This window comes from Grampus griseus (assembly GCF_964374135.1).
Source record: "Grampus griseus genome assembly, chromosome: 1".
NCBI lineage: Eukaryota > Metazoa > Chordata > Mammalia > Artiodactyla > Delphinidae > Grampus > Grampus griseus.
Window position 1 is genome coordinate 32237704 of NC_139017.1, and position 16921 is coordinate 32254624.

Genomic DNA, 16921 nt, shown 5'->3' on the forward strand with positions numbered 1-16921 from the left:
AGGGATTTAGATCCCTATACCAACCCCTGAGTAATAAACTTGTTATGAGAGTTAAAAGACTTAACGTAGAACAGGGCCTAGCACACAATTAGCACTATGTATTAGTTGTTATTATTATTGCTACTAGAATATTGAGGGAAGTGGTAAAAAGATAAAAGTTTAAATCGTATCATACCTAACTATCCCAAAACAACAAATGTCAACAATTAGATATATTTCCATCTAGGTTTTTTTTTTTTTTTTTTTTTTGCGTTACGCGGACCTCTCACTGTTGTGGCCTCTCCCGTTGCGGAGCACAGGCTCCGGACGCACAGACTCAGCGGCCATGGCTCACGGGCCTAGCCGCTCCGCGGCATGTGGGATCTTCCCAGACTGGGGCATGAACCCGTGTCTCCTGCATCAGCAGGCGAACTCTCAACTACTGCGCCACCAGGGAAGCCCCATCTAGGATTTTTTATGCTTAGATTTTGTGTGTAATTTTGTTACTTATACATTTTTCCTTTATATTACATTATACATAAGTTTTATTTTAATTTCTACAATCCATTGAATGGTTTTATAGTTTTATTAACCAGAGAATGGTAGAATCAGATTTCTGTTTAGAGAAATCTTTCTGACTACAATATGAAGGAAAGATAGAAAGGGGTAAGTTTAGAAGCAGGGATAACAGTAGTCTAAGCCAGCCCTCAGATAATGCACTGTAATAAGAATAGAGAATAGGAGATCGATTTTAGGAATTTTTAAGAAGTATACTTTACAAATTAAAGTGCTAGATAGGGAAGCAGGAAAAAGCTGGATGACTCCCGTGTTTCTCTTAAATAGTAGTTTGTTGGGTCAAAGTTCCACTAACCTAAATGGAAAATTAGGTGTTCTTCGGTGGGAGTCTTATGATTTTGGTTTTAAAATGTTAATTTTGAGGTACCTGTAGTTCATCTAAGTGGAATTATCCAGGAAAGATGTAAGCTTTTTAATTTGGGGTGATCAGCATATAGATGGTGGTTGAAGCTATAAATATAACAACATTTGGGTGAACATTTGGGTGAAAAAGGTCTGCAAATTCAGAGAGAATAAAAGGGAGCCAAGTACTAAATATGATAAAATAGCAACATTTAAGGGGGTTATAAAGAAGTAGGAGTAGAAGCCAAATATTATGACTTAGCAAATAAAAAGAAAGCAAGAAAATGAAGATTGTGAATGTCAACTTAAAGCATGAAAGAGGACAGTAGCACCAGGTGGAGGAATAAAGAATTGAGGGGGAAAAGTCTGCTCAGTATTCTTTAACAACCTAAATGGGAAAAGAATTTTAAAAAGAATAGATATATGTATAACTGAATCACTTTGCTGTATACCTGAAACTAACACAACATTGTAAGTCAACTACAGTCCAGTATAAAATAAAAACTTTAAAAAACAAGGGAAGAAAAAGATCGGGGGGGGGGTGGATTTTTTGAGGCTTGAGGCATGCATATAAGCTGAGGGGAAAAAAGTCACCAGATTGAAGGACTAAAGATTGTAGGAAAAAGAATGGACAGTTGAAGAGTACCATCAATGAGGCTGTGGAAATGTATGGGATTTGGGGCAGAAAGAAGTTTGAACAAGTGTGAGAGATACACCTTTTTCTTCCTTGCAGACAGGAGGAAAGGCAGTTGGGATGGCTGTGAATATAGATAAATTTGTAGGTAAAAAGGTTGAAGATAAGAAGGGTCATGCTGATGGCCTCTGTTTCTCTCATTAAAAGAGGCAAGATCATCTACTGAGTGTGATGAAGGCCACAAATAGACTTGGTGGAAGTGGCAAAGGTTGGAATACTTCCTGCGAAGAAGAAAAAAGAAGCAGTTGTCTAAGAATTGACTGCTTTTTGTTACCAGTTATTACAGTATCAGCAATACATTTATTTCTGTTTATTAATTTTTCTACTTTAGATCTGAAACAGCAAAGAATTGGAAATCACTGACAGAGCCAGAACGTTCCAGAGGATCCCTGGAGTCTATTGCTGAACATGTTGGTATGTAACTAGAAAAAATAATCACATAGTATCTACATAGACTAAAGATTATACAAGTTACAAAATTCCACCTCTGCAGCTTTTTGGTTAAAAAGTGAATTTCTTAAAGATAATAGATTATTTAATATTTTAAGTTACTTTTACTTTTATTTTAAGTTATTTTAAGTTACTATTTTAAAGTGATTTGTTGGTTATGCCTAAGTTATGTGAATCAGTCTTTATTGTCCCAATAACTGATGAAAACTGAGGCATAAAGACATTAATCCAAAATGGCTGTGAGTGTATCGTCATTATCTAAATTCTCCCTTAATCAGATTTTGTATCTGATTATATATATTTTCAGCCTATGCTGTTTCTCGGTGTAAGTAGTTACATACATTTTTTTTCAATTTAATCCAAAGAAAGATAAGAACTATTGAAAATAAAGTGTAATTCAATGAGGAAATAAAACTGAGACATGAAAAAGCCTACCTAGTAACAATGACAAAACAGAGATTTGAATTTAAAACTTGTAATTCGTGGTTTGTTAGTTCATCAGACCTTATTTTCTTATTTTGCAATTTTAGCTCTTAAAGTGCTATAGTTGCAGAAATAATTGATTTTTTTTCCTTTTTTACATTCAAGAGGTTAGTTGAAGTCCCTGCATTTGTCCTTCCTTCATTGCTTTTGTTTTCGAAGAATATATGTAATATCCATCATACAATTCTGTTTTTGCATGATTTGAGGATTAACATTTCCATAAACTTTGATCCATTTTTCTTTACTTTGTAAGTTGACAACACTTAAAAAATTATACCAAACTTTAAATTTTCAGTCATTTTTTAAATGTTCTGTTTATTGTTGGTACAGTATATTCTCTTAAAGGAAAAACTTACCTTATACTGTAACCTGTAAAACAGGTCCTATTTATTGACCAGAGCTTTTTCTCACCAATATTTAGCTTTTATTTAAACTTTGGTTCCAGAAATTGAATTAGATAATTTTGATGCGATCTTTTTTTTCCCTTTAAGATGCTGCATTGGCAGGTTCTGAGAGATCAGTGTCAGAAAGCTCTTTATCTGCATATGCAAAGAGAATGATTGAATTGGACAGTCGAACAGAAGAGCACTTTCAGACTTCTTCTCCAATTCTCAGATCATCAAGGAGAACCAGAGCAGACTCTGGAGATTCTCTAGAAAATGTCCCTTCATTACCTCTTCTCAAAGAATTAACTGCCTCTAATAGAATTCTTGATGTGTCAGATGCCAAGGTTGAAAAAGAATCTAGTCAAAAATCAGAAATACACGAAGTAGAATATGCAAAATTGGAGGAGAGTGCAATTGAAGATGCCTATTCTAAACAATCTAGGAAGCCTGATGTCTTCCTGACACTAGACCTGGAACAGGGAGATTCATCTGAAATTCTTTCAAGGAAAGAGCTTTCTTTAGATTCTATAAGTGTTCAGAAAGACTTAGTTAGATTAGCCATTGAAAATCTTCATAAAAAAGAGTCAGAAGAGAGACAGTCAGATCAAGATATGGGTCATAGTGCAACCATCCAATCAGAAAAAGACACTCACGTACAAAAGAATATAAAGGGCAGAGACTCATCTTGGTCAGAACATCTTTTTGCATGTAAAGAGATATCATACTCTGAAGATTTTGAAGTATCTTCTTTCAAGAAAGACATTTCAGCTGAATTGTACAAAGATGACTTTGAGGTGACATCTTTGTTGTCACTCAGGAAAGACTCTCAGTCTTGCAGAGAGAAGTCACAGGCAACAAGGATCTCTAGAAGTAGAGCCACTAGCTTTGGTAGTGATGATGAAATCAGTGAGTGCCTCAGTGAGAAAAGCCTTTCTATTCATAGCAGTGTCCATTCTGAAAGGCTATTAGAACTCAAGTCCCCCACTGAGCTTATGAAAAGTAAGGAGCGCAGTGATGTAGAGCATGAACAGAGACTTACTGAATCCCCTTCCTTAGCTTCAGCTTCTCTTGCAGATGAGTTACTTGATTTCCACATCGGTGATAGGGTGTTGATTGGCAATGTTCAGCCAGGAACTCTTCGATTCAAAGGTGTGACTAGTTTTGCTAAAGGATTTTGGGCTGGAGTGGAGTTGGATAAACCTGAAGGAAATAACAGTGGAACATATGATGGCATTGTATACTTTGTGTGCAAAGAGAAGCATGGGATTTTTGCTCCTCCTCAAAAAATATCTCACATTTCAGAAAACTTTGATGACTATGTAGACATAAATGAAGATGAAGACTCTTATTCAGATGAACAATATCAATACTATAATCAAGAACAAAAAGATACAGAGGGTCCCAAGTTTGACAGAGAAAAGGATGCGATTGAGTGTTTTTATAAGGAATCTCAACCTAGTATGCATGACACAGAAGCCTCAGTTGATAGAAGCCTTAAAATAGAAACAGACAATATACAGGACATTTCTGGAGTACTTGAAACCCATATTCACCAGCAGAATTCAGTGGATTCACTGATTTCTTCAAAGGAAAACAAAGACCTTGTTTCTGGTGCCACGGAAAAGGTTTCCACTGCTGTAGAAGACAATGCTTTAGGTAATACCTTTTCTGAAGAATTAAGGAAGCAACAGCAGTTTACTGAAAAGGAAGAGAACCTATATCCAGAAGTTTCAGAAAAGCTTTCTACCCCACTTCTGGACCTTTTAGCAAGAGAAAAGAACCAATTGGAAGCCCAACTGAGGTCACCACCAAGTGAGGAAAAAAAGTCAAAGGAACAACTAGAAACAGTCAGCTTACTGACAGATAGTTTACTAAAAGTCTTTGTGAAGGACACAGTCAATCAACTACAACAAATCAAAAAAGCTAGGAATGAGAAAATCCAGCTTAGCAATCAAGAGCTTCTTGTTGATGATCAAAAGAAAGTACCACCCCAAGGCCTATCCCAGAATCTCGAGGAACAGTCACCAAGTGTTCCAGGTTGCTTCTTAAGGTCTGAATTGGAAGATGAGAAAGAAGAGATTTCCTCACCAGATATGTGTCCTAGACCTGTAAGTATTTTGTCTAGAGAAAATGTCAATTAACCTTGCCTTTATAGTACATTTTAATTCTGTAGCTCCTGATAGGTTTTTTTGGTGATGTGTTATTTGTTAAACAAAGATCACTTCAGTAGTTTGTAAAGGCCATGTAGCTGTTTTTCTGTCTGAAGTATAATTGTCCTCTATTATGTCATGAGTGGTCACTATAGAGTTGTCATAAACACTGGCAGGTTTATGCTGGGTTGAAAACCCCTGTATACTGTCCACAGATCAGATTTCTTTCTGGATTCACTGAATAAATTTATTCCGTGGAGATTTCCATTGGTTCTCAACCCAGTTCTTTTTTGGCTATGAAATTATTTGTTCACATATCTACTCAGTCATAGTTGCCTTGCAGAAATTACCAGTTGTGATGTTGACTCTGGTAAAACTGAAATGTATCCATTATGACATATACTCAGACCATCAACTTACTTAGGTTGCCCATGGACAATTGAACAGCAGTAATGAATTTGAGTAACTTGAGCTAGATAATCACCAAAGGTGAGAATTTTATATCTCAGAAGCAAAACAGTTCTTCAGAAACAGAATAATGATGATACAAAAAGGAAAAAATGATCAATAAACATTTTATTAAAATCAGTTGTAAGGCTTATGTGAGCAGAATTACAGGAAACAGGATAGTTTTTTCTTAAATTGTTCATTAGTAGCCACCATATCGTTTCTGTCTTGCTTATTTACAGAGAAATAGTGAATATACAAATAATATATTTGCTTTGTCTTTAAAAAAAAAGCCCAAACTTGTTAAGTGATCTGAGGTTACTAAATGGTGCTCTGTTTGAATGGTTCCATTTCTGTAGGAGAGTCCAGTATTCGGTGCCAGTGGGCAGGAAGAGCTTGCTAAGAGACTTGCTGAACTTGAGATTAGCCGGGAGTTCCTGAGCGTGTTAGGAGATGATCAAGACTGGTTTGATGAAGACTTTGGTTTGAGCTCTTCTCACAAGGTACAAAAGAATAAGGCAGAAGAAACAATTGTACCTCTAATGGCAGAACCTAAGGGAGCTCTACAAAAGCCATGTGAAACATTATTGGCAGTCCCACATACTGCGGAGGAAGTAGAAATTCTTGTACACAATGCAGCAGAAGAACTTTGGAATTGGAAAGAATTAGGTCATGATCTTCACAGCATCAGTATTCCTACAAAACTGCTTGGCTGTGCCAGTAAGGGTCTAGATATAGAAAGCACTAGTAAAAGGGTGTACAAACAGGTATGTAACATGGAAGGATAATTCTAATTTTTAAACTTCTCTCTGTTGTCTGAAATTTGGATTCTTAGCCATTTTAATTTGTTTATTTTTCTCTATCAAGGCGGTTTTTGATTTAACAAAAGAGATTTTTGAAGAAATATTTGCCGAGGATCCCAACTTGAATCAGCCTGTCTGGATGAAGCCATGTAGAATCAACTCTAGTTATTTCCGACGAGTGAAAAATCCAAATAACCTTGATGAAATCAAGGTAAACTGAAAAGTGTAGAGTATCTCCTTTCTTGATTTGCTCTTCATTTGTACAGATCTGTAAATGTCGTAAAAGCAAGTATTATTATTATTATCTTCTATATTATTCACCATTCTGTCCTCAAGGCCTGTCCCATAGTAGGTATTCAGTAAATATTTGTTGATTCGTTCAGTCCATGAGCAGTAGAGGGATGAGGGTGAGAGGGAATCCCAAATCCTCAACTTTTTGCAGAACAAATATATATATATATATTATAATATTTAAGAAAAAAAATCAGCAAATATTCAGGGAGATAAATTATTGCAATTCATAGGAGTTTTAGGTGAGTTTTTAATGACTTAGAGATAGATATAATATTCTAAAAGTACATGAAAACATGTCATATATCAAACATGCCAACCCTAGACACGTAGATGTTAACTTTCCATCTTTGATTTTGGAGGTTTCAGATTGGTTACGTAGTTTTGAAATATGTGGGAGAGTAATGTGATATACAAAAAGTATTGTTTCTTGTCTGAGAAGCCCCTGAAAAGATTAAGTGCCCTTAAGAAAAGATTAAGAAAAGATTAAGCTACAAGGACTCTCAGCAAACCAACTTTAAAATCACATTGGTGGAGAGAGGGGGAAAGATGGCGGAAGAGTAAGATGTGGAGATCACGTTCCTCCCCACAGATACATCAGAAATACATCTACATGTGGAACAACTCCTACAGAACACCTACTGAATGCTGGCAGAAGACCTCAGACCTTCCAAAAGGCAAGAAACTCCCCACATACCTGGGTAGGGCAAAAGAAAAAAGAATAAACAGAGAAAAAAGAATAGGGACAGGACCTGCACCAGTGGGAGGGAGCTGTGAAGGAATAAAGGTTTCCACACACTAGGAAAGTGCTTCGCGGGCAGAGACTGTGGGTGGCGGATAGGGGGGAGCTTTGGAGCCGAGGAGGAGAGCGCAGCCACAGGGGTGCGGAGGCCAAAGCGGAGAGATTCCCGCACAGAGGATCGGTGCCGACCAGCCCGAGAGGCTTGTCAGCTCAAGCAGGGGCAGGCGGGGCTGGGAGCTGAGGCTCGGGCTTCGGTCGGAGCGCAGGGAGAGGACTGGCGGCGTGAACACAGCCTGAAGGGGCTAGTGCACCACGGCTAGCTGGGAGGGAGTCCGGAGAAAAGTCTGGACCTGCCGAAGACGCAAGAGACTTCTTCTTCCCTCTTTGTTTCCTGGTGCACAAGGAGAGGGGATTAAGAGCGCTGCTTAAAGGAGCTCCAGAGACGGGCGCAAGCCGCAGCTAACAGCGCAGACCACAGAGACGGGCATGAGACGCTAAGGCTGCTGCTGCCACCACCAAGAAGCCTGTGTGCGAGCACAGGTCACTATCCACACCCCACTTCCGGGGAGCCTGTGCAGCCTGCCACTGCCAGGGTCCTGGGATCCAGGGACAACTTCCCTGGGAGAACGCACGGCACGCCTCAGGCTGGTGCAACGTCACGCTGGCCTCTGCTGCCACAGGCTCGCCCAGCACTCCGTACCCCTCCCTCCCGCCGGCCTGAGTGAGCCAGAGCCCCCAAATCAGCAGCTCCTTTAACCCCGTCCTGAGCAAAGAACAGACACCCTCCAGTGACCTACACTCAGAGGCGGGGCCAAATCCAAAGCTGAACCCCGGGAGCTCTGTGAACAAAGAAGAGAAAGGGAAATCTCTCCCAGCAGCCTCAGTAGCAGCAGATTAAATCTCCACAATCAACTTGATGTACCCTGCGTCTGTGGAATACCTGAACAGACAACGAATCATCCCAAATTGAGGAGGTGGACTTTGAGAGCAAGATTTATTTTTTCCCCTTTTCCTCTTTTTGTGAGTGTGTATGTGTATACTTCTGTGTGAGATTTTGTCTGTATAGCTTTGCTTTCACCATTTGTCCTAGGGTTCTATCCGTCCGTTTTTTTGTTTTACTTTTTAAAAAAACTTTTTTTTCTTAATAATTATTTTTTATTTTAATAACCTTATTTTATTTTACCTTACTTTATTTTATTTTATCCTCTTTCTTTCTTTCTTTCTACTTTTTCTCCCCTTTATTCTAAGCCGTGTGGATGAAGGCTCTTGGTGCTGCAGCCAGGAGTCAGTGCTGTGCCACTGAGGTGGGAGAGCCAACTTCAGGACACTGGTCCACAAGAGACCTCCCAGCTCCATGTAATATCAGACGGCGAAAATCTCCCAGAGATCTCCATCTCAACACCAACACCCAGCTTCACTCAACGACCAGCAAGCCACAGTGCTGGACACCCTATGCCAAACAACTAGCAAGACAGGAACACAACCCCACCCATTAGCAGAGAGGCTGCCTAAAATCATAATAAGTCCACAGACACCCCGAAACACACCACCAGACATGGACCTGCCCACCAGAAAGACAAGATCCAGCCTCATCCACCAAAACACAGGCACTAGTCCCCTCCACCAGGAAGCCTACACAACCCACTGAACTAACTTTAGCCACTGGGGACAGACACCAGAAACAACGGGAACTATGAACCCTGCACAAAGGAGACCCCAAACACAGTAAGATAAGCAAAATGAGAAAACAGGAAAACACACAGCAGATGAAAGAGCAAGATAAAAACCCACCAGACCCAACAAATGAAGAGGAAATAGGCAGTCTACCTGAAAAAGAATTCAGAATAATGATAGTAAAGATGATCCAAAATCTTGGAAATAGAATAGACAAAATGCAAGAAACATTTAACAAGGACCTAGAAGAACTAAAGATGAAACAAGCAACGATGTACAACACAATAAATGAAATTAAAAATACTCTAGAAGGGATCAATAGCAGAATAACTGAGGCAGAAGTATGGATAAGTGACCTGGAAGATAAAATAGTGGAAATAACTACTGCAGAGCAGAATAAAGAAAAAAGAACGAAAAGAGCTGAGGACAGTCTCAGAGACCTCTGGGACAACATTAAATGCACCAACATTCGAATTATAGGGGTTCCAGAAGAAGAAGAGAAGAAGAAAGAGACTGAGAAAATATTTGAAGAGATTATAGTTGAAAACTTCCCTAATATGGGAAAGGAAATAGTTAATCAAGTCCAGGAAGCACAGAGAGTCCCATACAGGATAAATCCAAGGAGAAATATGCCAAGACACATATTAATCAAACTGTCAAAAATTAAATACAAAGAAAACATATTAAAAGCAGCAAGGGAAAAACAACAAATAACACACAAGGGAATCCCCATAAGGTTAACAGCTGATCTTTCAGCAGAAACTCTGCAAGCCAGAAGGGACTGGCAGGACATACTTAAAGTGATGAAGGAGAAAAACCTGTAACCAAGATTACTCTACCCAGCAAGGATCTCACTCAGATTTGATGGAGAAATTAAAACCTTTATAGACAAGCAAAAGCTGAGAGAGTTCAGCACCACCAAACCAGCTTTACAACAAATGCTAAAGGAACTTCTCCAGGCAAGAAACACAAGAGAAGGAGAAGACCTACAATAACGAATCAAAAACAATTAAGAAAATGGGAATAGGAACATACATATCGATAATTACCTTAAATGTAAATGGACTAAATGCTCCCACCAAAAGACACAGATTGGCTGAATGGATACAAAAACAAGACCCGTATATATGCTGTCTACAAGAGACCCACTTCAGACCTAGAGACACATACAGACTGAAAGTAAGGGGATGGAAAAAGATATTCCATGCAAATGGAAACCAAACGAAAGCTGGAGTAGCAATTCTCATATCAGACAAAATAGACTTTAAAATAAAGACTATTAGAAGAGACAAAAAGGACACTACATAATGATCAAGGGATTGATCCAAGAAGAAGATATAACAATTGTAAATATGTATGCACCCAACATAGGAGCACCTCAATACATAAGGCAAATACTAATAGCCAGAAAAGAGGAAATTGACAGTAACACACTCATAGTAGGGGACTTTAACACCCCACTTTCACCAATGGACAGATCATCCAAAATGAAAATAAATAAGGAAACACAAGCTTTAAATGATACATTAAACAAGATGGACTTAATTGACATTTATAGGACATTCCATCCAAAAACAACAGAATACACATTTTTCTCAAGTGCTCATGGAACATTCTCCAGGATAGATCATATCTTGGGTCACAAATCAAGCCTTGGTAAATTTAAGAAAATTGAAATTGTATCAAGTATCTTTTCCGACCACAATGCTGTGAGACTAGATACCAATTACAGGAAAAGACCTGTAAAAAATACAAACACATGGAGGCTAAGCAATACACTACTTAATAACGAAGTGATCACTGAAGAAATCAAAGAGGAAATCAAAAAATACCTAGAAACAAATGACAATGGATACATGACGACCCAAAACCTATGGGATGTAGCAAAAGCAGTTCTAAGAGGGAAGTTTATAGAAATACAATCCTACCTCAAGAAACAAGAAACCTCTCAAATAAACAACCTAACCTTACACCCAAAGCAATTAGAGAAAAAAGAACAAAAAACCCCCAAAGTTAGCAGAAGGAAAGAAATCATAAAGGTCAGATCAGAAATAAATGAAAAAGAAATGAAGGAAATGATAGCAAAGATCAATAAAACTAAAAGCTGGTTCTTTGAGAAGATAAACAAAATTGATAAACCATTAGCCAGACTCATCAAGAAAAGGGAGAAGACTCAATAGAATTAGAAATGAAAAAGGAGAAGTAACAGCTGACACTGCAGAAATACAAAAGATCATGAGGGATTACTGCAAGCAACTCTATGCCAATAAAATGGACAACCTGGAAGAAATGGACAAATTGTTAGAAATGCACAACGTGCCAAGGCTGAATCAGGAAGAAAGAGAAAATATGAACAGACCAATCACAAGCACTGAAATTGAAACTGTGATTAAAAATCTTCCAACAAACAAAAGCCCAGGACCAGATGGCTTCACAGGCGAATTCTATCAAACATTTAGAGAAGAGCTATCACCTATCCTTCTCAAACTCTTCCAAAATATAGCAGAGGGAGGAACATTCCCAAACTCATTCTACGAGGCCACCATCACCTTGATACCAAAACCAGATAAGGATGTCACAAAGAAAGAAAACTACAGGCCAATATCACTGATGAACATAGATGCAAAAATCCTCTACAGAATACTAGCAAACAGAATCCAGCAGCACATTAAAAGGATCATACACCATGATCAAGTGGGGTTTATTCCAGGAATGCAAGGATTCTTCAATATATGCAAATCAATCAGTGTGATACACCATATTAACAAATTGAAGGAGAAAAACCATATGGTCATCTCAATAGATGCAGAGAAAGCTTTTGACAAAATTCAACACCCATTTATGATAAAAACCCTCCAGAAAGTAGGCATAGAGGGAACTTTCCTCAACATAATAAAGGCCATATATGACAAACCCACAGCCAACATCGTCCTCAATGGTGAAAAACTGAAAGCATTTCCACTAAGATCAGGAGCAAGACAAGGTTGCCCACTCTCACCACTCTTATTCAACATAGTTTCGGAAGTTTTAGCCACAGCAATCAGAGAAGAAAAGGAAATAAAAGGAATCCAAATCGGAAAAGAAGAAGTGAAGCTGTCACTGTTTGCAGATGACATGATGCTATACATAGAGAATCCTAAAGATGCTACCAGAAACCTACTAGAGCTAATCAATGAATTTGGTAAAGTAGCAGATACAAAATTAATGCACAGAAATCTCTGGCATTTCTATACACTAATGATGAGAAATCTGAAAGTGAAATCAAGAAAACACTCCCATTTACCGTTGCAACAAAAAGAATAAAATATCTCATAATAAACCTACCTAAGGAGACAAAAGACCTGTATGCAGAAAATTATAAGACACTGATGAAAGAAATTAAGGATGATACAAATAGATGGAGAGATATACCATGTCCTTGGATTGGAAGAATCTACACTGTGAAAATGACTCTACTACCCAAAGCAATCTACAGATTCAGTGTAATCCCTATCAAACTACCACTGGCATTTTTCACAGAAGTAGAACAAAAAATTTCACAATTTGTATGGAAACACAAAAGGCCCCGAATAGCCAAAACAATCTTGAGACTGAAAAACAGAGCTAGAGGAATCAGCCTCCCTGACTTCAGACTATACAACAAAGCTACAGTAATCAAGACAGTATGGTACTGGCACAAAAACAGAAATATAGATCAATGGAACAGGATAGAAAGCCCAGAGATAAACCCACGCACCTATGGTCACCTTATCTTTGATAAAGGAGGCAGGAATATACAGTGGAACAAGGACAGCCTCTTCAATAAGTGGTACTGGGAAAACTGGACAGGTACATGTAAAAGTACGAGATTAGATCACTCCCTAACACCATACACAAAAATAAGCTCAAAATGATTAAAGACCTAAATGAAAGGCCGGAAACTATCAAACTCTTAGAGGAAAACATAGGCAGAACACTCTATGACATAAATCACAGCAAGATCCTTTTTGACCCACCTCCTAGAGAAATGGAAATAAAAACAAAAATAAACAAATGGGACCTAATGAAACTTCAAAGCTTTTGCACAGCAAAGGAAACCATGAACAAGACCAAAAGACAACCCTCAGAATGGGAGAAAATATTTGCAAATGAAGCAACTGACAAAGGATTAATCTCCAAAATTTACAAGCAGCTCATTCAGTCAATAACAAAAATCAAACAACCCAATCCCAAAATGGGCAGAAGACCTAAATAGACATTTCTCCAAAGAAGATATACAGACTGCCAACAAACACATGAAAGAATGCTCAACATCATTAGTCATTAGAGAAATGCAAATCAAAACTACAATGAAGTATCATCTTACACCAGTCAGAATGGCCATCATCAAAAAATCTAGAAACAATAAATGCTGGAGAGGGTGTGGAGAAAAGGGAACCCTCTTGCACTGTCGGTGGGAATGTGAATTGGTACAGCCACTATGGAGAACAGTATGGAGGTTCCTTAAAAAACTACAAATAGAACTACCATATGACCCAGCAATCCCATTACTGGGCATATACCCTGAGAAAACCAGAATTCAAGAAGAGTCATGTATCAAAATGTTCATTGCAGCTCTATTTACAATAGCCAGGAGACGGAAACAACCTAAGTGTCCATCATCGGATGAATGGATAAAGATGATGTGGCACATATATACAATGGAATATTACGCAGCCATAAAAAGAAATGAAGTTGAGCTATTTGTAATGAGGTGGATGGACCTAGAGCCTGTCATACAGAGTGAAGTAAGTTAGAAAGAGAAAGAGAAATACTGTTTGCTAACACATATATATGGAATTTAAGGGAAAAAAATGTCATGAACCTAGGGGTAAGATGGGAATAAAGACACAGACCTACTAGAGAATGGACTTGAGGATATGGGGAGGGGGAAGGGTAAGCTGTGACAAAGCGAGAGAGTGGCATGGACATATATACACTACCAAACGTAGTGTATATATATGTATATATACCAAAGAGGGTGGCATGAACATATATACACTACCAAACGTAAATTAGATAGCTAGTGGGAAGCAGCCGCATAGCACAAGCTCGGTGCTTCGTGACCACCTAGAGGGGTGGGAGGGAGGGAGACGCAAGAGGGAAGAGATATGGTAACATATGTATATGTATAACTGATTCATTTTGTTATAAAGCAGAAACTAACACACCATTGTAAAGCAATTATACTCCAATAAAGATGTAAAAAAAGGGCTTCCCTGGTGGCGCAGTGGTTCAGAGTTCACCTGCCGATACAGGGGACACGGGTTTGTGCACTGGTCCGGGAAGATCCCACCTGCCGCGGAGCAGCTGGGCCCGTGAGCCATGGCCGCTGAGCCTGCGCGTCCGGAGCCTGTGCTCCGCGACGGGAGAGGCCTTAGCGGTGAGAGGCCCGCGTACCTCAAAAAAAAAAAAAAAAAAATGAGAAAAAAGAATCACATTGGTGGAAATCTCTCTGCCTGTTAACCTATTTTTAAAATATAGCAAAGGTAGTATTTTCATTGCAGTGCCTCTCAAACTTTAATGTGCATCTGAGTCATCTGGGGATTTTGGTAAAATGCAGATTCCTTACTGTGTAGATCTGGAGTAGGACTGAAAATTCTGCATTTCTATCAAGCTTCCAGGTGTTGCTGATGTTTCTGGTCCTAGGATCATTTTGAGTAGCAAGACTCTAGAGTTATGATTCTCAAACTTACTTGATCATAAGAAGCTTTTTTTTCCCCTAGAGAGTATACCTCCAATTACTTATCTTACTGGTGTATTTTCTTACATCATCCAGTAGTATATGTGGACTATCAAAATACATTAAAGGAACATATACATTTTTTCTGGTATATAATGTGAGGGGAGGCATTGTCTAAGCAATTTAGTCTTTTTTTTTTCTTGAGATATAATTGACACGTAACATGTTAGTTTCAGGATTCCATCTTTGTATGTTTTGTGAATAGAGCACCACAGTAAGTCTGGTTAACATGCATCACCACACATACGATAGTTACAGTTGTTTTTTTTTCTTGTGGTGGGAGCTTTTAAGATCTCCTCTGTTAGCACCTTTGAAATATATAATACAGTATTAACTATAGAAAGCTTTTAGAAATATTTTGTACTGACAGAATACCAGCAGACATTTATGAGATATAATGTATGCTTATATCGAGGGTAGGCAAACTAGAGGCCACAGGCCAAATCCAGCCCACCACATGTTTTTAAAAATAAAGTTGTATTGGACCGTAGCCACACCTAGTTACTTATATATTGTCCATGGCTGCTTTCCTGCTACACCAGCAGAGTTGAGTAGTTGCAATAGAGACCATATGGCCCACAAAACCTGAAATATTTACAGTCTGGTCCTTCACAGAAAAAGTTTGCTGACCCTTGCTTGGATTAAAGTAAGCAGAAAAAAAAAAGTTTTCAAAGATTGACTTGATAGATTTAAAAAAAACAACTTTTAAAATGATTTTCAACTTTGAGGAATGGAGCATCAGAACCACCTGAGGAGCTTTTTCAAAACACTGGTGCACTTCATTCCTTTCAGCCCTCAGCAGTTGATACATCCTTGAATGCGTGAGTGTGTGTGTGTGTGTGTGTGTGTGTGTAGGTGGGGAGTGGTGTGGTTTGGAGGACATTGGTAGTTTGAGAATCTTCTCAAATGATTCTGATTCATAAATGTGTTTTTTTCCCTATTAAGACATTTTTTAATAGAAGAACCATAAAAACCCATTATTTTATTAATAACAAAGAACAAATACGTTGAAATAAGACAAGGTACATAATATATACCAGCATTCATCAGAATGCATACATCATTATAACACACAATGATGCTGCCTTCCAATTTTAATATTGCTATAGCATTTTGTAAAGTTTTTTTTAAGGGTGATAGTTCAAATATTGTTAGCAGTGAAATTACCATGCTTCTCATACTGAAGTGTTGATTAATAATTTTTTAATATAACGTATTTGAATCTTGGTGCTTCAGAATAAGCTATCCCAGCCAAAGCCTTGTACTTTACTCATGTTTCAGGTTCAGGGATTTATTTTATACTTTGTTTTGTAGTTTTGCCAGCTTGAAGTTAGCTAATGGTGGTTCTTGGGTAGAGGGGATTCTAAAGTGATTTTTCTTCGTAGATTCATCAATGGGTTTTACTTTTTTTTTTTTAATGTTGTGTAGAAACAAAAATTCTTGAAGTGAATAAAGTCTGAGCATTTGGGAATGCTTTTCTCTTCAGATTGCTAAGTGGAATTGTAAGGGAAAAGTTTGTATGATTTTTTTATAAATATTGTATTCTTAACAAAAATCTCTTTACTGCATTATAAGCACTAAATCTCAAGAACTTTGTTGTTTGTGTTTCATTCATTTCACTTATTTTCACAGAACTTCATAGCAACCGAAGTACTCAAGCTGTTCAGTCTTAAAAAGGAGCCAAACCACAAAACAGATTGGCAGAAAATGATGAAATTTGGAAGAAAGAAAAGAGACCGAGTGGATCATATCCTGGTCAGTGTATATAACTGAACTATTTTTATTTTGACCATCTTTTCCAAAATCAGAATGTAGTTAGATTTTAAAAGGAAAGGGAATATAATTGATCTTAAGTCAATGACAGTAAATTCTTAAAGCCCTCGTGTGCTGCATTTCTTTCTGCCCCTCAGTTTTGGAAATTGCTTTCTTTTGAATTCAGTAGATTAATATTTAACTTAACAGTATTTTTGTGGGTGTGGAGAACTTGAGAAATAAAAAGTTGAGTGGAAGCAAACTTAAGGTTCTGAATTGAAGAGACCAGTGTAGACTAGGGCCAGACTCCCTGAGTTTAGATCCCTGTTCTGGCACTTTACTTGGTGTGTAATCTTGGACAGATTAACCTCTTTGTGCCGCATTTTCCTAT

The 16921-nt window shown here is 38.1% G+C and overlaps 1 protein-coding gene across 2 annotated transcripts in view; it reads left to right on the top strand.

The window, feature by feature from the left end:
• The window catches only part of CEP350 (centrosomal protein 350), a gene marked incomplete at its 5' end in the record, with an annotated part of 126095 nt that overhangs the window by 98046 nt on the left and 11128 nt on the right, over window positions 1–16921 (top strand). For both annotated transcript variants that reach the window (XM_082655305.1, XM_082655306.1), the window contains 5 exons: window positions 1923–2005; window positions 3016–5018; window positions 5867–6274; window positions 6375–6521; window positions 16411–16539. In XM_082655305.1, the coding sequence (XP_082511431.1) occupies window positions 1923–2005; window positions 3016–5018; window positions 5867–6274; window positions 6375–6521; window positions 16411–16539 (2770 nt within the window). The remainder of the gene's footprint in view (window positions 1–1922; window positions 2006–3015; window positions 5019–5866; window positions 6275–6374; window positions 6522–16410; window positions 16540–16921) is intronic.